We start from the raw sequence: 26265 nt of genomic DNA, 5'->3' as shown, positions 1-26265 counted from the left end.
CAAAATCTTAATAACCCCTTTGTTGCTTCTTAATGGTGTTGCAGACAGCACAGAACAGTAATACATGACAATTCTTTTCCTTTTTTAAAATGCTGCTATGTCTTTCATTTCAATTATTGTAAAATTGTAAGAGGATGCAGACCTCCAAATTGGTTCTCTGCAGCTTTAGAGGCTAAAATGTATGTGTGCTGTACTCACCACTAGATGGCAGCAGAGCGCTTGCAGCACCCGGACTGTCTTGACTATGAAGTGGCCTTTTGCTTGCCGTCCTGGCAAGATCGACCAGAAGAACAGCTGCAAGTTTTCTCTGTGTCATTATTTCTCCTGTTTTACAGATCAGTATTGTGTACAAACACTCAAAACTCATGTATAGGCTTAAGCACTGCAGGTGGCTATTGAGGAGTGTGTCGGCTACTTTCTGTCAAGTTAGATGTGTTTTGAAAATGTTACTGTGGTGATGCCATGCTGAAGAACAGAAAAGCCTGCGTGAGTAATAGTGGACAATATTAATCTTAAGAAAAGTTTCCCACTCTGATAAATGTTAAGCTCATGTTTTCTGTTGTTAGCTCCCGTGCACTTAGTTAAATAGTAAGATGTACTTTGAATTGTGTTGTTGTAAAAATGTCTGTAAATTATTATTTGAGGGTGAAATGCTGTTACTTACCTGCAAACACAGAGCACTGAGCTCAGAATAAGCAGTGTGTCAGCTACAGAGCTAAAAGACATTCATTCAGAAAAGCATTACTTCCTTTGTATTAAAACATGATTTTAATGGGACAACATGGAACTGTTTCTACTGTTGAAGAAGAAGTTCCACGTTGTCCCATCTCAGATTCTAGGTTAATGTCTAGAATTCCACTGTGTGGGGAAGATTCTCAGAGCACAGCGGATTACAGGATGAATGGTGAATACCTGGGGGTTGGTTTATCCCAGTGGATGATTAGCAGAGGGAAGTTATAAAAGGGAGTCATTCTGTGTTGAAATGTCTTGGTGTTAACATGGTGTTTTAAAATAAATGCAAAGTGTTTTGCACACGTCTTCTGCCTCCGTGTCCTCCTTCCTAGCAGCTCGAGCCAGCAGACACTGGGCTTCAGCCGTCAGGCGTGAACACCAAGTTGGGGGATCTTGTGCACACAAGAAGTGGGCATGCCGTTGGGGTTGGGCCATGTCACATCATGACATCTCTGAAATATTTAATATCCCACTCCACTCTGAGTTAAAAGGGCTGGAAAAAGCAGTGGGCGAGAGAATTTTTAGCGGGGAAGTCCTACTCCACTGTGACATCACAGATATTAGGTCAGTATCCTAACCTTGCAAAGCAGATGGATACGCCAGTTTCTGTGTTTCTCACTGGTAAATCCATCATGCAAAGCTCCCATCTGAACCGTTGGGCCCGGTTGGAAGGTGACAGGACCAATCGGCAACAAGGGGCAGTATTTTCAGGCGCGGCAGGGTTCATGACGTAAGCAAGCAACAGCAAGAGGCCGATGCAATTATGGTGGAAGAGCTTAGCATTGATGCTGCTAGAGCGCCAGCTTTATCAGAACTTGACATTTCTTTGTTAAAAGAAGAACAAAGAAAAGCATAGAGTTGTGCTCTTCATAAAAATGACAGAAGTTGTATACTGACATGTCTACAGTCGCCATGCTTTGAGTTATACATTTCTTTATGGAGTTTACTCCTTTGGTAGGGGTTAGAGGTTATATCACGTGTTTTGTAGCTCTGATTAGCCCGTAATGATGTGACAGAACATTCATCCAATCACCCTCCAAGTTTTTTCAAAGGCTCTGCCCTTTCCCAAACGCTGTATATGAGTGATTTTACAGATTGATGTGTGAAACAAATCCATCTGGCGTGCCAGGTCACAGAATTCTGCTGTGGAGAAAAAATGTTCAATAGCATAATAGATTGGTGGGATGAGACTTTGGCTCAGCCACCTGACGTGAACAAAAGCGGGCACACTGTCAGGGTGGGCCATATGACCTTAGCAGTGAGTCCGTGAAAATGTAATGTCCCATTCCACCATGAGATCAAAGGTCTGGACAAAGCAGTGTTTTTACCTTCATCCATCCGTCCCACAACGTGTATCTTCAGCTCTTCATCCCTCGAGCCATGCCCTCATCCCTTATCTTCATCCCTTCATCCCTGTTTCCCTTGACCCTAATGAGACTTACTAATTTTTTCAACCTGTTTAAAACAGCATCTGTATGAGCACAGGCTAAGATTTGAACTAATGCCTCAGTAGAGGCAAGGGGTCTGGGTTGAAAGCCACCGTTAAAACATTTTTAAACATAACTCAGCATCCAATAGACCATCTTATGGTCAGATTAAAAACACATCAATTCAGTCAAAGGAACACAAACCAGATTCCAGTGAAAATGGCATCCAACTGTCTTTAAGTTCATAATATCAGACAAACTAAGCTTGTTAATTAAATCAGACACAGTCAGACAAGTTGGGGCCTCAGTATCAACAGCAGAGTTAACAATACAGGTGATAGAGATGATGGCCTGATGAATGAATGTCATTCTAGAGAGTGCATGGTGATAATATTCACAATGACAGAGGGCAGAGTCTTGGCTTTGTGAGAACTCAAGCCATAGATAGTTCAAAGATCAACATACTTATCAGTGCAAAGTACTGAGTATAACGCAGGGAAAATACAGCTTTGAATCTTTTTTATAATCTGATGGTTTAAAGAAAAGATAATGAGGTGGTATGCTAAATTAATTCAAATCACATTAATGATTTATTCTTTGGAATCTCAGTGTTGTTTCATGTCAGTGTTGTGGCACATCTGCTCAGTTTTTTAAGCTTTATTTTTCATTCTACTCGCTGGTTTAAATGAAAATGTAACCTTCAACAAATCCCTGTCACATGCAATATATATATATATATATATATATATATATATATATATATATGAATATGAATATTGCATTTGCTAACATGTTGGTGCAGAAGAAAAAGCGAAAACTCGTGCTTGTTGACACAGTATATGAAAATTTATAGAGAAAAAGGTTGTTTTTTCAGTAAATGAAAAATCGGGATAAAACCAAGATTGTGATCTGGCCATTTAAAAATTGTGGTGTGACATTTTTTCCCAACTGCTACCATGGCCACATTTATGTGTTCAGGCAGGGAATACGTAAAACACAGTTTCACTGTTGGATATGAGCTTTTTAATGAGTCCACTGCAGATATGCTGTTATACTGCTGTAAAACTGACAGGATAGCTTCGATTTTTGTGCGTTTCTGTATTTCTGGTCAGGAATCGCTGAAGAAAACTTCCTGCTTTTAGAAAAGATGACCATCATCTGCATGATCCCAAAAGTCGGCCCAAGGCTAAGATTCATAAAGCACTTGAAAAATAAATATTTTTCTAAACTCCAGAAGAAATGTGACATATTTCATTTACATATGAATGCCGAATCTTGGGTGTATTTTCCAGTAGTTCAGTTGATTAAAGAAATTTTACTGTTTATCAGACGTGTTATCAATGTTATATTTTCACAGATTTTACTGTAAATAAACATGGAGATATTAACACATTCATGAGGTAAAATTAACCCAAAATTCCAGCTACTATTACCCAAAATTTTGATAAAACTATTTAACTTATTTATGTGTCAGAATCAACCCAGCACTGTAGTGAGTTGAACCAAGCATTTGGACTAAATTTCAGCCCATCTTGCTGGGTCAGATTAACCCAGTGTGCAGTTGGTCCGATAGTTACCCAGCAGAGAAGTTGAAAATTTACCAGATTGGGTTGTTTTTAACCCAGCATTTTTAGGAGGTCATTTCTTTGTTCTCTCCCTTTCAGATCTACAGTTTGAAGATGGGTGTGACCAACAAGAGCTGATGTTGACAGCACAAACACACTGTGTTGATAAGAGCTCAAACTAGTTTAATTTCTCAGGGAGTCAAACTCAGACAGTCATTGTCTCTGAGAGCTGAAATGGCACAGAAAGAAATTCAGCTGGTGAAGGAAACCATCTCTTGTTCCATCTGTCTGGATCCGCTGAAGGATCCGGTGACTGTTTCCTGTGGACACAGCTACTGCATGAAGTGTCTTCAAACCTACTGGGATACAGAGGATGAGAAAAATCTCTACAGCTGCCCTCAGTGCAGGCAGACCTTCACACCGAGGCCTGTCTTGCTGAAAAACATCATGTTAGCAGTTTTAGTGGAGGAGCTGAAGAAGAGCGGACTCCAAGCTGCTCCTGCTGATCACTGCTATGCTGGAGCTGAAGATGTGGCCTGTGACGTTTGCAGCGGGAAGAAACTGAAAGCCCAGAAGTCCTGTCTGCAGTGTCTGGCCTCTTACTGTCAGAATCACCTTCAGCCTCATTTTGAATCACCTACATTTAAAAATCACAAGCTGGTGGAGCCATCCAAGAAGCTCCAGGAGAACGTCTGCTCTCATATCGATGAGAATAAAGGCCACAACACAGTCTCAGCTGCAGCAGAGAGGGCCGAGAGGCAGAGAGAGCTGGAGGTGAGTCGACAAAACATCCAGCAGAGAATCCAGGACAGAGAGAAAGATGTGAAGCTGCTTCAACAGGAAGCAGAGGCCATCAATCGCACCGCTGATAAAGCAGTGGAGGACAGCCAGGAGATCTTCACCCAACCGATCCGTCTCATGGAGAAACAACGCTCTGATGTGACCCAGCAGGTCCAATCACATTCATACAGCATCCATATCCGTCCTCTGATGTACTTCGAAGACGTGACAGCGGCTGTGTCAGCAGTCAGAGATAAACTACAGGACGTCCTGACAGAGACATGGACAAACATCTCACTCACAGGGACTGAAGTGGATGTTTTACTGCCACAACCAGAGCCCAAGACCAGAGAGGAGTTCATCAGATATTCATGTGACATCACACTGGATCCAAACACAGCAAACAGAAATCTGTTATTATCTGATGGGAACAGAAAAGTTAAATGGATGAGTCAACTACAGTCTTATTCTAGTCACCCAGACAGATTCACTGGAGAGTATCAGGTCCTGAGTCAAGAGAGTCTGACTGGATGTTGTTACTGGGAGATGGAGAGAAGAGGAGGAGTTTCTGTAGCAGTCACATACAAGAATATTAGCAGAACAGGAAATGAATGTGGATTTGGATCCAATGACAAATCTTGGGCGTTAAATTGTTTTAACAGTGGTTATGAGTTTTGGTACAATGATGTCAGAACTCGTGTCTCTGGTCCTCGGTCCTCCAGAGTGGGCGTGTACCTGGATAACAGAGCAGGGATTCTGTCCTTCTACAGCATCTCTGAAACCATGACTCTCCTCCACAGAGTCCACACCATATTCACTCAGCCTCTACATGCTGGAGTTGGGATTTTTAATGGTTCCACTGCTGAGATGTGTAAGCTGAAGTAGACAGAAGTCATTTAAAAGGAACCCTGCATGATCAGACAAGTTCATCTAGTTGGAAAAATATTTGTATCTCTCCTATGTATAGTGAACTAAAAAAACTCAGTAGATATCCTAGATATCTGCATTTTGAGTAAATTTGAGATTTTAAACTCACCAGGATGCTGCTGTGTTTCAGTCTGCACTGGTAATGTGACGTCACAGTGCCGCAGCGCTCCTCACCGTTCCTATGCAGTAACCATTTTTTTGAGACTGGTAGTATGTTTTTCTGCTTGCAGCTGTTGCTGACATTACAGTTTTAATACCAGACACAAGTTTGCTGCATGTTGTCTTTGTCTCCCTGCTGTCAAAGCTTTGTCATTCCTCCCAAGTTTTTTCTCAATAAACCTCCGTACGAGAGACTGGATTCAGTGTATAGTGGAAGGGGCCGGCAGCTTTAAAAAAAAAAAACATTTTGTACATACAAATGGAGATTCTCCAAAGAAATGCTAAGGTGGGCTTTTACTTTGAAAAGCACACCCCAAAGTGGTGTACTGTGTTTATCTTTACCTGCAACATTTTTTGACCTTATAGAAACAGAAAGCTTCATAAATTGTAGAAATTTGGGGAATAACTTTATCGTACAGACACATTTTAGCTCATGACCTTCATCTGGTTCATCTAGAAATAGGTTTCAAACATATTCTACTGATGTGGACATAAGTATTTGCTACAACAAGGTAAATAAGGCTCTGTATTTATCACTTTCCAAGTTTGACCGATGACACTCATTGTGTGAGGAAACAAAAGACGAGACCTCAGATCTTAAAATTCTCCATGCTTGAGACGTGCAGCGTCTCTGAGATGCAGCCCTAACACTGGCTGCCAGTCTGGAACAGCAGTTACTGCACAGGAATGGTGAGGAGCGCTGCGGCACTGTGACGCCACGGTGCCAGAGCGGACCAAAACATGGCAGCCTCCTGAGGAGTTTAAGAACTCAGATAACTAAAAATGCAGATATCTAGTGAGTTTTTAAGTTCAATATACATAAAAGAGATACAAATATCTATCCAATGAGATGATCTTGTCTGATCATGCAGGGGTCCATTTAAAGGAAAAGTGGGCTAACTTCTGTGTTTGAATCCTTCACCTTGATTTTTCTTCATGTTTGTTGCTGAGAGCTGATTGGACCTCATTCACAGGAATGAAGAGCCACCTTTACACATGGCTATTTAATGACTAATCTGTCCCATGGTCCATGCTTTTAGAATCAATGTTCAATCAAATCAGAGCTCTCTGTCAGACATTTGAGAGCTGATATGATGGCTTCAAATGATTCTCATCCCTCCTCCTTTGACCTCTTCTCATGTGTTGTGTCCATGTTTGACTCTCTTTCCTCTTCCTGTTTAGCCGTGGAGCCGTTACTGCTCAGGAGGATTTTTGTTCAGATGAAGCCACATTTTCTCTCCATGAAAATACCAACTTCTCTTCCCTTTAAATGTGTTGACAATGTTGTGCTGATGTTTGCTGCTGTTGTTTCACTTCTTCATGGCTCTAAAGAGAGAAAGCAGCAGACCTTTCTTTCATGGAGATATTGTGAATTCTGATGAATTTTTCTGCTTTCTGTTGAAATGAATGGATAAATGTACAGTGAGGTCTTTTTGAAGCTCATGATGCAGATTAAAAAGAATCAAATGATGATTGATTATTTCCTCTGACAGAGCTGAGATTGGGATCAAACAAACTGACTGTGTGGATGAAATCAATCAGTCCATGAAATCAGCTCCTACAGCCTTTAATTTCTTGTGGATTTTCTCATCAAGTGCGGCGCTGCACATGAGCGCAGCTGGAGCCTGTTTTGTCAGATTGAGATTTCTATTTTCCTGTATATCTGCTTCTTGGAAATTATTTAGACTTTATCTTTTTTCTTTAAGTTTTATGAACTACCTTTAGCTCGTAGACTCCCCTGTCTCCTCCACCGGCTACATATCAATGCACCGCTGATGGAGGAGACAGGATTGAAGCTTCTGTGTTAAGGTTTATCACTTCCAAGAAGAAGATTAAATTGAAAAAGGGGAAGTAGAAATATTGTTCTGAAAAGGCTATCACTCTTTAGCTGCGTGAAAAGAAGGAAGCGCTGCACTTTCGGAGAAAATCCACAAGAAATCAAAGGCTTTAGGAGAAAAATTTGTCCATGGAAAATCAATCAGTCTTAACAGAATTTTGTTACAACTAGTCTTGCGATGCATTTTTATGTTTATATGTGCCGTAAAATTTCACTGCCACACTATGATGGTGATGAGGAGGATTTAGTGACGAAATACTCTCATGCACACATGTATGATAACAAAGTTACATATTCTCAAAAGCACATGAATAACTCTGTCCTTGTTGTAGAGACAGTTTTATTGCGCAGTAAATCACGTTCAGGGTTTCTGCTTCATGTAATTGATCGTGGCACACCGCCACACCAAAATAAAAGCCACCATGCCTTCATAATTTTTTTTCAGAAGTTAAAAATGTAAATTATATTGTATGAATGGATCCATATAAACATATAGTTTATATCTGTGCACATTTACAAACCATAATAAGAGTTTAAAATTGTAATCATTAAATGTGGCACTGCTCTGTAACTTAATTTTGAAAAACGAACACCAGCTGATGAACTTTAATTTCGTTTAGTTTAGTACTTCCCTGATTACAATCCGATAAATAGTGGTAAACCTGTGTAGATAAATTCATCATCAACCGTGTGTCATTATGGAGATGAGATGCTAGCGATCTATAAATAGCTTTATATATAACTTTAGTTTCGTTTCTATTACAATACAAGACTGGATAAAAGCAATAGGGACGGACTGTCAGGCTTCTGTTGGGTGTGTGTCTGTGTGTGTGTGACAGACTAGAGGAGAGATCGTTTGTGTGTCCGTCCGTGAGTGCGGGTTGGTCTGACAACAAGCATGAACAAACTAACATTAGCTTGTTGAATACGTGAGTGATAAATGTTTTTAAGTTATAGTATGAATAACCTTTATAGGCTGAGGCTTACCTGTGGCTCCTCTGGGATGAAATAATTGCAAGAGGACGTAATAAAAGCAGAATCCCACTATAGAAATCTTTCATTCAAATCATATCCCCAGGCTGTTGTCATTAGTATGATCTTAAAGTGTTTTTGTATGTTTGAAAGGAGGGAGGCAAAGCAAAAGCATAAAAAATATAATTTTCATTTTTTGAAAATTTTTTTGAGTGTTTGTTCTGTGGCGTGTCCAAGTTATCAAATTTACCAGAACTAAAAAAACTGTTGTTTCCTCTTAGTTTTCAGAATATAGACATTTAAACTCTTAACATTATTTTGACAGCTTTGGAATATCCATGTTCAATTTGTAGTTAAGGGACTCCAATGATTTTTATATGTTAAAGTTGTGGTAATGTTACTGTATGTTATGTTAAAATTTCAGGGCTGGGGGGGGGGGTGTTAAGCAAAGCCCTCCCCCACAGTTTCAAAAAATCCTGGAGGAAACCCTGACGTTACTACAGTGTTTTTCTGTTTCCTGCGTTCCCGTGTAGATGGAGATCGTTTTCAAAATGTTGCCGTGTAAACGTCAGACTTTTGGGAAACAGAAAACAGGGCCTAAGACTTTTTCGCCTATTTCGTTCAATTTTGTGGTTTAGTTGTTCATGAGCATTCCTAAAACTGCTCAGGTGAGCTACATGATGACATGCAGCTTATGCAAGAAGTGGCAAACTGTTGTCCTATTCCCTAGTTATACCATTTTGAGCCTTTACAGCCTCTTGTACTCTATCACTTTCCAGGTGATGTCAACTAAGTTCTAAGGGCTCACCCCGAATTCCCATATACAGTGTGCGTGCCACACACCGATGCGCAGTGAGTTTGCTCCAACCAAAAGGTGAGCGACCTCGCCCACTGGAAGCGAGTCTAGAGTGCTGCACCATGGCACGCAAGCCCTGATCAGCAGGAAGAGATCCCGGGAGAACTGCAAGTTCACGCAGGAATAGCATGTCAACAGCGGACTATTTCACCTTTTGGGGTTAATTTGTCATCCTTTCCAGTGTAAGTCCATGATATTATTGCTTCTCCCCTTGAGTGAGTACATTAGGAAGTTAAAGGTTCATGTTCGCTTAAAGGATCCATGGTTTTATGTAAAATTCTTTGGCTAAATGTCCCCAAAAGTTAACTTTTCCTCGTCAATGGCGCCATTGTAGCTTGGTGACCCTTTGCTCTTGCTGCAGGATGAGACGTAATGTTGATAAAGTGATGATTTACGATCGGGAGTCCGTGCATTGTGTTTTATTTTGAAAGAACTGGATGTTCTATGCTTGTGACTTCGATGGTTGGTGCCTCCTGAACGACAGTGAATTTATGAGGCTTGGCAGCGGCCGGCGCTGAAAATAGACCTGCAGCGTATCTGAAACGAAGTGGAGCAATGTGCTGCTCCAGACACGTGCCGCTGCCGGTCTAGAGCACCGGCTATGGAAATGCTCTGATAGACTAGAGAGGGAGCGGAGTGCTCCGCAGTACAAATCGCTGGCGTTCTGCGGCGCGCACGCTGTATATGGAAATTGGGGGTCAGGGATTAGGGGGGACATTGAGATTCAGCCATCAAAACAGAGGCAGAGGAGGGGGTCTCTGCAGACAGCCACTGACACACATATATAGAGGCCCACAAGTGACAAATGATCTGCGGCATTCCTGTAAAAGTTGATATTTTATTTTTCAAGGAAAACCCTGCAGAACCTACCTGTAATGAGCAAAAACAAAAAAACATCAACTCTGTAAGAGACATCACATAGCCAAGATAAATTCATATCCATAAATGTAATGTTAAAAAAACCTGTATCAAATTCCTGTAGAAATGGAAGAAAAGCTGCCAAAACCTTTAAGATTGTCTCTAACTGTTTACATTTTCTCCTTTTAGTGGTTACTTTACATCCTGTGTATATTTTGCTTTTGCTGGACCCCTGGTGTTGTGTATTCCTGTTCTGTTTGTCTCATTTTCTTGTATCGTACTTTTTTTGTTGTTGTTGTTTTTTTTTCCTTTGTGAAATGTTTGCAATTAATTTTTGTTTTTTGAAAAAGGAGATAAATGAAGTTAGTGTGTTGTTGAAAACATTTCACACATGCTACCATGTGATCAAGAATAATTTATTAAAAAGAAATAATAGTAATGATTAAGAAATAACAGTTGTTATAATGAAATAACACAAAATAAATGATGAAAACATTGAACAAACGTTAAAACACTGAACACTTTACCAAGATAATAAAACACACAATGAACTCCCTAAAAATGAATACAGAAAATGGAATTAAAACTATGTACATGCTTTTTTTGTTATTTTTCTCCCCTTTACTTAATAATCTAACTCCCCTCACTCTCTCCCTCCCACTCTCCTTCACCCTCCCCCTCTCCTACTCCCTCTCCCTTCACAGGCTCTGCCTGTGTTATTAGGCCCCCTTTGATAGACAGGGCCTCAGAGATGTAATAGGTGCTTCCATTTGCAAAAAGGAAAAGCAGTCCAGGCCTGCCCTCAGCTTTCAGGGTGCCCATGGCATTAATTATGGTTGCTGAACAGGCTTCCTGTAGTGACAAAATTACCATGGAATGAAACTTCCAATAATATCAATTCTTCAAGGTTAAAACAGAGCTTTGCCAAATGTCATACTAAAAACCTACCTCCATAGTTGGGTAAATGGTGGACTGTAACTTGGACTGGCCTTCATATGGGTGAAGCTGCAGGTGGCACCCATCCCCAGCCTCCACAGTGCAGCCTCTCTCCAAAGGCTGACTTGGATATTCTTGCCATTCTGAATAAAAAAATGTCAAATTCATTTTGGTTATTTTATAACATAAAAGTTATATATCATTTAACCAAATTAGCATTTTTTTATTGCTATACTTTCATGCATTTAAACCTTTAAAAAATAGTTAATAGTCCACTCAGAAACTGACAGATGCTTTTTTTCTCTCTTTTACAAAATGTTCAAGGATCTGTTCTTGATTCTGAAAAACAAAGCTGCTAAAAGAGAGTCAGAGAAAGAGGTAGAGAGAGAAATTCTGAAAGAGAGATGCAGATAGAGGGACTGAAACAGAGGGGGAGAAAGAAAGAAATTTCAAGAAAGTACAAAGACTTGACAGTGGCAGAGAAACAAGGAACACACAGACAACTTTATGACTATAACTCACTTGTTCTACAACCAGGTTTCTCACTGGGACCAAGTCCCTCCCGACTTTGACTTTTTCCACCTCCGACAGCTGGGTGAATAAAAATAATTAACTTTTATTACACATTTACCATACTTTAACTGAAGTACACATTGTAGACATTCAAAATGTTTCTGTGTTTCAATCATAGGATCATTTTTTAGATACTGTACTTGCCTCAATCAGTTTCAATCACTGAATTCATCTGACTCATTCAATCATTTATAAATCTGTATGGCAATTATGCAAATATATAACCTGTGTCATTAATGTAATATGGTCCAGCTATATGCTATTTATTGTATATATATGTGATTTCCTGTAACCACGAAATCTTGTAAATCTATTTTACCAGCTTTCCCTATTTTAGCCATGATACAATTCAGGGTTTTATTATTATTTACTGAAATTGGACAGACAGATTAGACAGACAGACAGATTAGAATGATGAATCAGCATTTCCACATAATTATATTACAGATGTTAAAAAGGAAATTCTAATGACGGATCGTAAAATGGTATGATGTGATCTTCATGACCCTTTTTTTTATCAAAAGGGTCGTGTCCCTTTCAGACAACAAAAAGTCCAGCACAACCTCTGCTCCAAATATCTCTGAAATTAAAGACATAAACAGTCATACACTTGCAGGGAATGCAAACACAGAAATCTCTCTGTTTCCTTATTTACCACATCAAAAAAGAACAGAAAAAAATTACAAGAAAAATTAAGGAGAAAAAAAAAATGTACATTTGAGGGAAACCAACCCAGACTTTTCCCGGCTATATTCCCTACATGTCCATGATAATAGTTCATCTTTGGAGAGGAAGGGACAGTTCTACATAATCAAGTAAAATCAAATCCTAATTAAGAGGCAACTCAGTCTCATTTAAGTTCCTACTTACCCAAACTCTTCGCCATTCTTACTTGACTGCAGTCTGCTTTGCGCTCTGTCCATGGCACACGTAAGTGCAAAAAATGGCTATACCACAAGTGTCCACTTGAGGCTGGCTGCAGGAACACCGGAAGTTCCGTCTGCACACGTTAAACAGCCGGTTTTGACTGGCCAGTTTTGACAGCCTGGTTCAAAACAACAAATGTGTCTCATTAGCTAGTGTCCTATTGTGCTCCCACTGTAGGGGGGGTGAATTTTTTTGTACCATGATCGTTTGGATTAAGGATGAAAATTATTGGCGCGTCTCATTTGATTGACAGATAGCTCGACAGGCAGAAGCTACGTTTCTGTAAACCAGAATGCTAGCTAGCTAGCTGACAGGAAGTCGCGCTCAGTGGGCAGGCCGTTAGGGCGATCCGAAGCTCGGCTGAGACCATGATTTCAATATGGAAGCTGCCACGGATTGGCTTCAAGAGCTGTTTGAGTCCGCCTATAGTAAGCAGACGGCTGACATCACACGGGGTTTGTCTAATTCTTTCTACAGTCTATGGTCCCAACTAGCGAAAAAGTTACAGACTTGTATGGTAGTCGTTCAGGCTCAGCCATCACCAGCAGACAATGATTTGATGTTGCTTTTGCCAGCATCAGCAGCATTGGCAGCAGTGAGCTTCGACAGCTGTAAACTTCCAGACATGCACCTGAGTCCAGCAGTGATGAGTCTGACCCAGAGTCTGAGATGGCAGAGCAGGTTACAAAGGCAGGTTACAGAGCCGAGTCAAAGAACCAGCGACGTAATGGTAAGTTATGGTCGGGACTTGGTGATACTTTACACCAAAATCCTCATTTGGCAAATTATAGTTTGCTTTTTAATGACCCAAATTAGGTAGTGTTAGCTAGCCTAATATTAGCTTTTGCAGAGTCCAAAATTAGCACTATTCAGTGTTTCCTGTATTTGTCAACATGCCTATCAATAATGTTACTGACTGTTTGAAATTAACCCCTGTGTTTTAGGCCTGTCTGAAATGAGGAAAAACTACAATTTGCAGTAACTCTGTTCAATTAAAAATTCAAGTCATTAAGGCATAACAAGATATAATTTGTTACCACGTTTTACTTAACTTTCTTATTTATCTTGGTTCAGGATGTCTTGGCAAGTTAATACTGGGATGATGATGAACAAATAATAATAAAAAATTAAACAATAATTTGTGCTGCCCTGGTGTGTATGTGCAAGGCTTAATAAAGTGTTATATCCTTACCTCATCTCATGTACATACTGATAGTAAACTAACCTATTAATGTTTACTGATATTGTTGTTGCACTGATTAACTAGCATGATTAACAACACTCTTACTTAGACTGAAGATGATCCAGATGCAGTGGGTAGCGAGAGGCCTCAGCAGAAATGATGATGACACCCAGGGCAAAACAGGAGAGCAACTGGCAGAACAGCCTCAGGAACCCATACAAAGCACCGCTATCATCATGGTGAGGGTAATGACCATGATGCTTGTTTGACTTGTTTGCCTTTTTAGCCAGATGCACCACCTCATGCACTAAATCCTAATACTGCCATCTTTATATTTTGCTGATAACTTCAATAATGTGTACACCATATTTTTTGTCTCTCATCCAGATAGACCATCATACATGTTCCAGAGGGGATTCCAGAGAGAGAGCCTGGCAAATTGATAGGTCCTTATATTACTGAATCAGTGATCTGTAGGCATTAAAATCACGATATAAGTATATGCAGGTTTTTGTAGGGTATTCAGCTGGGTTCTTCAGTTTATTGATAACTGTATGAATTATAACACCAAATGCATAGATTTTTTTCATCAAGTTACATGAAACATGTGCTGCCAGCTGGCTGGCTCCCCATACCATGCATTAAATGGGCCAGTCTGTCAATGACTCCTGGGCCGCCCCCCCCCGTGCACCCCTGTATCCTCATAGTTAAGAATGTGGTTGTTGTGCATTTCTTTGTGTACAACAAGTCCGGTTTTCTTGTACAGGCATTCCAGGCGATGACCTCTTGTCTTGAGTTGGTGCTGAGCAGGTGGGAACCGGGGTCTGAATGGGAAAAAGAGACACAGGGATTTAGTTAGTTAGTTCTTAGAGATGTTGTAACTACCTAACTTCTGTGGCAACAGAGATAACTCTGTAGCATTTTACACATCAGGGAGAAAAGGCCAACCTGGTTGTTGTCAATTTTTGTAAATTTGCACAAAGATTTTATGAAAGATAATGATCACTATAGTATATTATTAAGGATGATATTGAGGATCACTATAGTATATTATTAAGGATAATATTGATGATCACTATAGTATATTATTAAAGATAATATTGATGATCACTATAGTATATTATTAAAGATAATATTGATGATCAGTATAGTATATTATTAAAGATAATATTGATGATCACTATAGTATATTATTAAAGATAATATTGGTGATCACTATAGTATATTATTAAAGATAATATTGATGATCACTATAGTATATTATTAAAGATAATATTGGTGATCACTATAGTATATTATTACAGATAATATTGGTGATCACTATAGTATATTATTAAAGATAATATTGATGATCACTATAGTATATTATTAAAGATAATATTGATGATCACTATAGTATATTATTAAAGATAATATTGATAATCACTATAGTATATTATTAAAGATAATATTGATAATCACTATAGTATATTATTAAAGATAATATTGATGATCACTATAGTATATTATTAAAGATAATATTGGTGATCACTATAGTATATTATTAAAGATAATATTGGTGATCACTATAGTATATTATTAAAGATAATATTGATGATCACTATAGTATATTATTAAAGATAATATTGGTGATCACTATAGTATATTATTAAAGATAATATTGATGATCACTATAGTATATTATTAAAGATAATATTGGTGATCACTATAGTATATTATTAAAGATAATATTGATGATCACTATAGTATATTATTAAAGATAATATTGGTGATCACTATAGTATATTATTAAAGATAATATTGATGATCACTATAGTATATTATTTAAGATAATATTGATGATCACTATAGTATATTATTTAAGATAATATTGATGATCACTATAGTATATTATTTAAGATAATATTGATGATCACTATAGTATATTATTTAAGATAATATTGATGATCACTATAGTATATTATTTAAGATAATATTGATGATCACTATAGTATATTATTTAAGATAATATTGATGATCACTATAGTATATTATTTAAGATAATATTGATGATCACTATAGTATATTATTTAAGATAATATTGATGATCACTATAGTATATTATTTAAGATAATATTGATGATCACTATAGTATATTATTAAAGATAATATTGGTGATCACTATAGTATATTATTAAAGATAATATTGGTGATCACTATAGTATATTATTAAAGATAATATTGGTGATCACTATAGTATATTATTTAAGATAATATTGATGATCACTATAGTGTATTATTAAAGATAATATTGCTGATCACTATAGTGTATTATTAAAGATAATATTGGTGATCACTATAGTATATTATAAGATAAAGAAGATCCTCAGGTGTTTGTTGATTCATGAACTCTAACTTATTAACTCATTGAGTGCCAGCCCTTTTATAAAATGGAAAGTTGCTTGTGCCAGCATTTTTGGCCATTTTGAGTCATCTTTTAAGACCCACAGAATAGTTTGTACTATGACTATGAAACCAAAGAATAGCTCAAATGAAAGAAGAAACTTTATTTCATCATGGAAAAAAATGTTTGTTTACACCTTGTTCCATTCTTGATTTATCTGAAGTTGAATAGAGGTTAAGAAACCTTTTTTTCCTAGAAATCTGAGAAAAATGCATTTTTGTGAAAGAGAGTCTGTCAAGCAAAACAATGATTTGAATGTTATAATTTTGCCTTCAATGACATAAAAGGCATCTGAAAATTATATTTCAAGTGTTATTTTAAATAGCCATGTGTAAAGGTGGCTCTTTATTCCTGTGAAAAAGTCTTTGAATTTTCATTCAAACATTCTTACCTTAGTGCTTAGTTTACATTCACAGTTGAACATGTTGGAGTTTACATCAGTCATTGCATGAGCAAAATCAAACTCCTTTAAATGGTGGTCATTGAAGTTGTTGGATAATATAAATGTGCTAAATGAATGAAAATCCAATCCTGTGATTTGATCCTGTCATATCAGCACTCAAATGAGTGTCAGAGTGTTCTCTAGTCTTCTTAGATTTGGTTCTTAGCTGAGAACAAATCACAGAGAAGAAAACTTTGCTGAATGTCAGAATCTTCTTCAAAACTGTGTAAGAACAAGTTTGTGAGTAAGAACGCTTGGTGAATGAGGTCCAATCAGCTCTAAGCAACAAACATGAAGAAAAATCAAGCTGAAGGATTCAAACACAGAAGTGAACCCACTTTTCCTTTAAATGACTTCTGTCTACTTCAGATTACACATCTCAGCAGTGGAACCACAAATCCAAAGTCCAGCATGTAGAGACTGAGTGAATGTGGTGTGGACTCTGTGGAGGAGAGTCATGGTTTCAGAGATGCTGTAGAAGGACAGAATACCTGCTCTGTGATCCAGGTACACTCCCACTCTGGAGGACCAAGGACCAGAGACAAGAGTGTTGACATTGTTATACCAAAAGACATAACCACTGTCATAACAATGTAATGCCCAAGATTTGTCATTGTATCCAAATCCACTTTCATCCCCTGTTCTGCTGATATTCTTGTATGCGACTGCTACAGAAACAGTTCCTCTTCTCTCCACCTCCCAGTAACAACGTCCAGTCAGACTCTCTCTACTCAGGACCTGATACTCTCCACTGAATCTGTTTGGGTGACTATGATAAAACTGTTGTCGTCTTGTCCATCTAGCTTTTCTGTTCCCATCAGATAATAACAGATAACTGTTTGCTGTGTTTGGATCCAGTGTGATGTCACATGAATATCTGATGAACTCCTCTCTGGTCTTGGGCTCTGGTTGTGGCAGTAAAACATCCACATCAGTCCCTGTGAGTGAGATGTTTGTCCATGTCTCTGTCAGGACGTCCTGTAGTTTATCTCTGACTGCTGACACAGTCGCTGTCACGTCTTCAAAGTACCTCAGAGGACGGATATGGATGCTGGATGAGTGTGTAGGTTGGCTGAGTGCTGACAGTGAGGGGTAGTCGTGTAGAAACTGGTTGTGATCCTGTGTTTGTGACAGCGTCTGCAGCTCGCCGTCTCTCCTCTTCAGCTCAGCGATCTCCTGCCTCAGCTTCTCCTCCAGCTCTTTGACTCGACTCACTTGGCTTTCCTGCTGGGATCGGACCTGCTGGGTCACATCAGAGCGTCGTTTCTCCATCAGACGGATCAGCTGGGTGAAGATCTCCTGGCTGTCCTCCACTGCTTTATCAGCGGAGCGATTGATGACCTCTGCTTCCTGTTGAAGCAGCTTCACATCTTTCTCTCTGTCCTGGATTCTCTGCTGGATGTTTTGTCGACTCACCTCCAGCTCTCTCGGCCTCTCTCCCCTCTCTGAGCAGCCGTTCTCTTGGAGCTTCTTGGACGGCTCCACCAGCTTGTGATTTTTAAATGTAGGTGATTCAAAATGAGGCTGAAGGTGATTCTGACAGTAAGAGGCCAGACATTGAAGACAGGACTTCTGGGCTTTCAGTTTCCTCCCGCTGCAGAAATCACAGGCCACATCTTCAGCTCCAGCATAGCAGTGATCAGCAGGAGCAGCTTGGAGTCCGCTCTTCTTCAACTCCTCCACCAAAACTGCTAACATGGTGTTTTTCTGCAGGACAGGCCTTGGTTTAAATGTCTGCCTGCACTGAGGGCAGCTGTAGAGTTTCTTCGCATCTTCTGTATCCCAGTGGGTTTGAAGACACTTCATGCAGTAGCTGTGTCCACAGGAAACAGTCACCGGATCCTTCAGTAGATCCAGACAGATGGAACAAGAGATGGTTTCCTGATCCAGCTGAATTCCTTTCTGCGCCATTTCAGCTCTCAGAGATGATGACCATCTGCGTTTTAATTCCTGAATGAATAAACCAGTTTGAGCTCTGATCCATACAGCCTGTGATTGTGCTGTAAAAATCAGCTGATGAGAGCGGTAATAAAGCTCTGGATTTTTCCATGAAGAGGTGCGGCTCAGTGAAGTTTAAACTTTGTTTCCTCTATTATGACGAAGCCTCACTTCAAACCTGCTCCACATATGAAAACATTCGAACCTTGTATGTAGAATCTCAGCAGTGGAACCAGAATAAACCTGAGTCCAGAATGTAGAGGCTGAGTGAATGTGGTGTGGACTCTGTGGAGGAGAGTCATGGTTTCAGAGATGCTGTAGAAGGACAGAATAGCTGCTCTGTGATCCACTCCCACCCTGGAGGACCGAGGACCAGAGACAGGAGTCTGGACATTATTGTACCAAGAGTTATAACCACTGTTATCACAATATAACGACCAAGATTTGTCATTGCATCCAAATTAACATTCCTTCCACTTCCCTGTTCTGCTGATATTCTTGTATGAGACTGCTACTGAAACTCCTCCTCTTCTCTTCCAGTAACAACGTCCAGTCAGACTCTCTCTACTCAGGACCTGAGGTAATCCAGTGAATCTGTCTCTGCTGTTTTTGGATCCAGTGTGATGTCACATGAATATCTGATGAACTCCTCTCTGGTCTTGGGCTCTGGTTGTGGCAGTAAAACACCCTCTCAGTCCCTGTGAGTGAAGAGCTGCCTCAAAGTATTGAGTGAGTGTCGTCCCAATATCTCAAAATTTGTTCCACATTATTTGGATGAACTGCCACCTTTCACTTTTACTAGTACTGATGTGTCAAGCCTGCTGGGGAAATTGGAGCAGCTACAGGCAAAGGTCTGCTCCATGCAGCACACCATGCAGCTACAGGCTAATTTCAGCACAAATAATTATACTATCTCTGTGGATATTGATCGGCGGTCCAATCCCATGGCTAAGGAAGCACCTGGAGCTACATAGGTGGGAGCTTGAGCTTGGCCGCGCTCTCCAAAGTGGAGTCAGATAGTGAGAAAGGGCCGATGTCCGGAAAATGCTGCTACTCCGGCAAAACTACCGTCTGCTTCCATCGGTGGGAAAAGGGAAGGTAGCAATGCTTTCACTATCATTGGGACCGGAACTGTTAACATCAAAACCCTCAGGACTAAACTGGTGAGTGTATTTGCCTCCAGGTTTGACCCAGATTTGGATGCAGACATTTTATCTGTTTACATGAAGGAAAAGCTCGGCCGTGAAGTAAACTGTCAAAGATTGGTACTGTAAACCATAGATTCGGCTCATTCAAAGTTTCTGCTGAATTTAATGATGGGAAAAAATGTATAATCCAGAGATCTGGCCAGAAGGGGCATTTGTCTGGTGGTATTATCAGTCGTGCAAGGCTGGAGTTGTCTGTTCTAATACTTCTCCCTGGAGGGTCTGCATGTGTCTGCTGGAGTAACCGGTTCTAAAAAGCTATGCTGAATGACTACACAGATTGTGTCATACAACTGTCATGGCCTGTGTTTGGGCCAGAGCACAGGGGATAGAGCTCACCGCAGAGTTGTTGACAATCTGTTCGAAAAGTGACATTCTGTGTCTCCAGGAGACGTTTTTACCTCAGCAAGACTTGTAAAAACTGAACTCCTTTAATTCTGACTTCCATGGGGCTGGGGAGTCTACAACCGACCTCAGCTCGGGAATAGTCAGAGGAAGGATACCAGGTGTGAGAAAGCCCTACAGGTCAAGGTCCAACAGCACCATCTGCTGGTTAAAAGCACGAACGCGGTCTGAACAACTGAGGACGTGCTCAGCCACACTGACAAGCAGCACACCAGTCAGTGAGCAGACTGTGAAGCTGCATCTGTGTTTCCCATAACATGTGTGCGTTCTTGAGGAAATGTAAGTGCTTTCTAATTCTTAGTTATGGATATTTTGATTATTATTCCAGTTTGTGTTGTTACATGAAAAAATATGTTGCGTGAGATTAAGTTAGCTAAGTAGCCTGTGTCTCAGTAGTTGTTAGCTCTGCCTCTTGCTAGCACTGCAGCTAAATTTGAATGCTTGTGAGGGCTTAATGATGAATATTTCATTTGTAATGCCAATATTGCAACTCAGTTTATTGTTGTGATTGTGACCATGCCTTCCGTTAATAGACGTTTGAATGTGGAATTATTCACTGTGGTTTACATTTATGAAGTTCCCACGCTGTTAAGCATGCTTTGCCTCTGCCAGCGTTACGTTGGAACTTGTACAGTTTGTTCCACCACTGATGTTACATTTCTGCTGTTGTATTTTGCTTAGTAGCAATTGCACATACGTTAGGAATATTACTGGTGAATCCTAAAATCATACGCTCATATGGCAGCTTATTAAGGAATGTTTATTGATTTAACTGCTGAATAATATACTGACCATTTTTTTTGTAATGCATTTAATTTGCCTTTCTCTATTCTCAGACCACACATATGTTGTACAATGATGTAAAGCCCAAAAATCTTCATTAACTCATTGATTGCCAGCCCTTTTATAAAATGGAAAGTGGCTTGTGCCAGCGTTTTTTGCCATTTTGAGTCATCTTTCAAGACCCACAGAATATTTTGAACTATGACTCTGAAAACACCAAATAGCTCAAATGAAAGAAGAAACTCAATATTTCATCATGGGAAAAAAAACGTTTGTTTGTTTCTAGAAAGCCGAGAAAAATGCATTTTTGTGAAAGAGAGTCTGTCAAGCAAAACAGTGATTTGAATGTCACAATTTTGCCTTCAATAACATAAAAGACATCTGAAAATTGTATTACAAATGTTATTTTATTGTAAAGTAAATAACAATGCTTCCAGTCACTGTTATTCACACTTTAGAACTGGATGGCCTCCACGGGACCCCCTATACACCCATGTCCCCTCCTGCTTGCGTGTCCCCTGGCACTACCTGTAAATTATAGAAGTAATATAATAGCTATATAATATGTCTTCTATATATATATATATATATATATATATATATATATATATATATATGTATATATACATATATATATATATATATATAAATATAAATAAAATATAGACGGAGACGGGACGGGGGAGAACAAGATGGAGAACAAGATCCGCTCCGCTTGCTTGTCGGCAGTCATTCCTCAGAGTCTGGGTTGGAAAGTCCATCTCTGAAGTGTCATCGCTGTATGTATTCAACTGGCGAGAGGCTGCCTTTTTCCTCCAATGTACGGGAGAGACCTCGTGGCATTCTTTGGCCTCTTGGCCAGCATAGACAGATGAATGACAGCGCTGATCCCTGGATTCGCTGCCAGTAAGTTCAGTGTCTGTTTTAGTGAATAAGCGACTTCTAAGGCAAAAATTTAAAGTTTCTGCCAGCGTCTATTTTTAGAACTTTTAGCTTAGATTACCTCTGTAACGATCGCTCTGCTCTTTGACCCCAGGGTCTCCACCTCTGATCTCTGTGGCTTTGATCTACCGTCTCTTCCCACTGTAGTGTTCCGACTACGTATCCCAGAAGCCCCAAAATTACTCACAGGGAACGTGAGAGCACCCCCTTGTGCCAGCCGCTGAAGAAACACTTTGACGTATATATACGTCAATGGCACTCACTGAGTTAAAAGAAGACAAATGAGATCTCTCTCTCCAAGTGCCTTGATCATAGTCCATAATCCCCTGCCTCAACCAGCAATCCTTATACCGAGGCTCGCCCTCAAACACCAGGGGCTGTAGCTGTTTTATGGAGAAAGCAACATGACCCTGAGGTCAAGGTGGTCAGACTTGGTGTTGACTGGTGTATAATACATGTAACTCATAATGACAAGGAATTCATGATCTTGAATGTGTATACACCCTATGAGTGTAATCATTAAAAAATGACCAGAAACGCCTGATTTAACACACTGAAATGATGAGTTTGTTATTGTCTAATTAATTTAAGGTAAGTGTTCAAACGTTTTGCATTTATTTGGAGTGTTATTCACAATTTACCATTATAGTGGTAGACACAAGGCATGTGAACCAGCAAGAGGGTCTAATAGAAGATTTATTCATGAACCCTAACTTTTTTAACCCCTTAAAGCCTGTAGTATCATATTTGATACACACTTTTAATGATACCTCTATCTCATCAGTAGGATCAATAAATAACAAAAAAGAATTCTAAATACAATCTGATAAATGATAAAAATGCCCTCAAGTTGATTATCAGTTACCAAAATTTATCAAATGAGATACAAAAAATATATTTGTTACATTTTATGTAAATTTGGATTTTTTGGGATTTCAGTAGAAAGTGAAAAAAAAAATTCAGTTTCAAAAAAGTAGAATTTTCTGACTATAATTTGTGTTTTTAGGCTTTAATGGGTTAATAAGTGTTTTTATGAACTCTGTCTAAAGTTCAGTGATAGAGAAAAAACAAACAAAGGCTTGTAAACATTTAATGATTTTTATTTAAGGTCTGAAAAATGAGGAACAATTATTACAAGATGAGTGAATATAATGTTAAATGTTGACATGAAAATGAAACAGTAAAACCCTCTAAACCCACCAGCAAGGGGTCATTCAGGAGCGTTTGGACCTGGATCATCTAGTCCCTGTTTATCTGGGCTGGTTGGCTCTTTCTGATTGAAAAATCAGCACAAAGACTGGACTGGATTAAAAGTCTGTTAAATGTCTGATTTGAAGGATTTCATGAACAGGTTGACTTCATCCACACAATCAGTTTGTTTGATCCCAATCTCAGCTCTGTCAGAGGAAATAATCAATCATTTGATTCTTTTCAATCTGCATCATGAGCTTCAAAAAGACCTCATTGTACATTTATCCATTCATTTGAACAGAAAAGCAGAAATTCATCATAATACACAATATCTCCATGAAAGAAAGCTCTGCTGCTTTCTCTCTTTAGAGCCATGAAGAAGAGAAACAACAGCAGCAAACATCAGCACAACATTGTCAACACATTTAAAGGGAAGAGAAGTTGATATTTTCATGGAGAGAAAATGTGGCTTCATCTGATCAAAAATCCTCCTGAGCAGTAACGGCTCCACGGCTAAACAGGAAGAGGAAAGAGAGTCAAACATGGACACAACACATGAGAAGAGGTCAAAGGAGGAGGGATGAGAATCATTTGAAGCCGTCATATCAGCTCTCAAATGTCTGACAGAGAGCTCTGATTTGATTGAACATTGATTCTACAAGCATGGACCATGGGACAGATTAGTCATTAAATAGCCATGTGTAAAGGTGGCTCTTTATTCCTGTGAAAAAGTCTTTGATTTTTCATTCGAACATTCTTACCTTAGTGCTTAGTTTACATTCACAATTGAACATGTTGGAGTTTACATCAGTCATTGCATGAGCAAAATCAAACTCCTTTAAATGGTGTTCATTGAAGTTGTTGGATAATATAAATGTGCTAAATGAATGAAAATCCAATCCTGTGATTTGATCCTGTCATATCAGCACTCAAATGAGTGTCAGAGTGTTCTCTAGTCTTCTTAGATTTGGTTCTTAACTGAGAACAAATCACAGAGAAGAAAACTTTGCTGAATGTCAGAATCTTCTTCAAAACTGTGTAAGAACAAGTTTGTGAGTAAGAACGGTTGGTGAATGAGGTCCAATCAGCTCTAAGCAACAAACATGAAGAAAAATCAAGTTGAAGGATTCAAACACAGAAGTAAACCCACTTTTCCTTTAAATGACTTCTGTCTACTTCAGCTTACACATCTCAGCAGCAGAACCAACATAAACCCAAAGTCCAGCATGTAGAGGCTGAGTGAATGTGGTGTGGACTCTGTGGAGGAGAGTCATGGTTTTAGAGATGCTGTAGAAGGACAGAATACCTGCACTATGATCCAGGTACACTCCCACTCTGGAGGCCCGAAGACCAGAGACAGGAGTCAGGACACCGTTGTACCAAAAGTTAGAACCACTGTCAGAACAATCTAATGCCCAAGATTTGTCGTTGAGTCCAAATCTGCATTGCCTCCAGTCCCCTGTTCTGCTGATATTCTTGTATGCGACTGCTACAGAAACAATTTCTCTCCTCTCCACCTCCCAGTAACAACGTCCAGTCAGACTCTCTTGACTCAGGACCTGAGACCTTACAGTGAATCTATCCGGGTGACCAGGATAAGACTGTGGTTGACTTGTCCGTCTAACTTTTCTGTTCCCATCAGATAATAACAGATAACTGTTTGCTGTGTTTGGATCCAGTGTGATGTCGCATGAATATCTGATGAACTCCTCTCTGGTCTTGGGCTCTGGTTGTGGCAGTAAAACATCCACTTCAGTCACTGTGAGTGAGATGTTTGTCCATGTCTCTGTCAGGACGTCCTGTAGTTTATCTCTGACTGCTGACACAGCTGCTGTCACGTCTTCAAAGTACCTCAGAGGACGGATATGGATGCTGGATGAGTGTGTAGGTTGGCTGAGTGCTGACAGTGAGGGGTAGTCGTGTAGAAACTGGTTGTGATCCTGTGTTTGTGACAGCGTCTGCAGCTCGCCGTCTTTCCTCTTCAGCTCAGCGATCTCCTGCCTCAGCTTCTCCTCCAGCTCTTTGACTCGACTCACTTGGCTTTCCTGCTGGGATCGGACCTGCTGGGTCACATCAGAGCATTGTTTCTCCATGAGACGGATCAGCTGGGTGAAGATCTTCTGGCTGTCCTCCACTGCTTTATCAGCAGTGCGATTGATGACCTCTGCTTCCTGCTGAAGCAGCTTCACATCTTTCTCTCTGTCCTGGATTCTCTGCTGGATGTTTTGTCGACTCACCTCCAGCTCTCTCTGCCTCTCGATCCTCTCTGCTGCAGCTGAGACCGTGTCGTGGCCTTTATGCTTGTCCAATAAACAGAAAGTACAGATAGACTGCTGATCAGTGCGACAGAATATCTTCATCACCTCATCATGACGAGAGCAGACGTTCTCCTGGAGCTTCTTGGACGGCTCCACCAGCTTGTGTTTCTTTAAAGGAGCTACTTCAAAATGAGGCTGAAGGTGTTTCTGACAATAAGAGACCAGACATTGCAGACAGGATTTTTCAGCTTTCAGTTTCCTCCCGGTGCAGAAATCACAGGCCACATCTTCAGCTCCAGCATAGCAGTGATCAGCAGGAGCAGCTTTGAGTCCGCTCTTCTTCAGCTCCTCCACCAAAACTGCTAACATGGTGTTTTTCTGCAGGACAGGCCTCGGTGTGAAGATCTGTCTGCACTGAGGGCAGCTGTAGAGTTTCTTCTCATCCTCTGTATCCCAGTGGGTTTGAAGACACTTCATGCAGTAGCTGTGTCCACAGGAAACAGTCACCGGATCCTTCAGTAGATCCAGACAGATGGAACAAGAGATGGTTTCCTGATCCAGCTGAACTCCTTTCTGTGCCATTTCACCTCTCAGAGACAATGGCTGTCTGAGTTTGACTTCCTGAGAAATGAATCTAGTTTGAGCTCTGATCCACAGAACAGGTGTTTGTGCTGTCAGTGTCAGCTCCTGTTGGTCACACCCATCTTCAAACTGTAGATCTGACAGGGAGAGAACGAGGAAATGTCAAGTCAGAGAGGAGATAGCTATTTTTGATAAGGTGAAGTGAGAAATTATCAAGTTCTGCTTCATTCCATGTAGAGGAGTGTCTCATTGAAGTCTGAACTTTGTTTCCACATTCAAAACAAAGTCTCAGTTCAAATCTGTTCCACAAATTAAAACATTTGAAGCTTTAAAGAAGGGGTGAT

At 39.8% G+C, this 26265-nt stretch overlaps 3 protein-coding genes across 3 annotated transcripts; 1 reads left to right on the top strand and 2 right to left on the bottom strand.

Annotated features, from left to right (window-relative positions):
* Positions 1-3958: 3958 nt before the first annotated feature.
* LOC121509781 (E3 ubiquitin-protein ligase TRIM11-like) lies at positions 3959-5389 on the top strand. The gene is made up of 2 exons (XM_041787443.1): positions 3959-4328; positions 4482-5389. Exons 1-2 carry the CDS (start codon positions 3959-3961, stop codon positions 5387-5389), a joined length of 1278 nt encoding a protein of 425 aa, XP_041643377.1.
* An 11588-nt stretch (positions 5390-16977) lies between these two features.
* LOC121510491 (tripartite motif-containing protein 16-like protein) lies at positions 16978-18533 on the bottom strand. Its single transcript, XM_041788542.1, has 2 exons — positions 18232-18533; positions 16978-18105 (listed from the first exon to the last, which is right to left on the bottom strand). Exons 1-2 carry the CDS (start codon positions 18526-18528, stop codon positions 16978-16980), a joined length of 1425 nt encoding a protein of 474 aa, XP_041644476.1. The 5' UTR covers positions 18529-18533.
* Positions 18534-24253: 5720 nt separating this feature from the next.
* LOC121509644 (tripartite motif-containing protein 16-like) lies at positions 24254-25933 on the bottom strand. The gene has a single exon (XM_041787182.1). It carries the CDS (start codon positions 25919-25921, stop codon positions 24254-24256), a length of 1668 nt encoding a protein of 555 aa, XP_041643116.1. The 5' UTR covers positions 25922-25933.
* Between the last annotated feature and the right edge of the window lie 332 nt (positions 25934-26265).

The sequence above is a fragment of the Cheilinus undulatus genome, linkage group 5 (assembly GCF_018320785.1).
Source record: "Cheilinus undulatus linkage group 5, ASM1832078v1, whole genome shotgun sequence".
Taxonomy (NCBI): Eukaryota; Metazoa; Chordata; class Actinopteri; order Labriformes; family Labridae; genus Cheilinus; species Cheilinus undulatus.
This window is presented reverse-complemented; position numbering and strand designations above follow the sequence as displayed.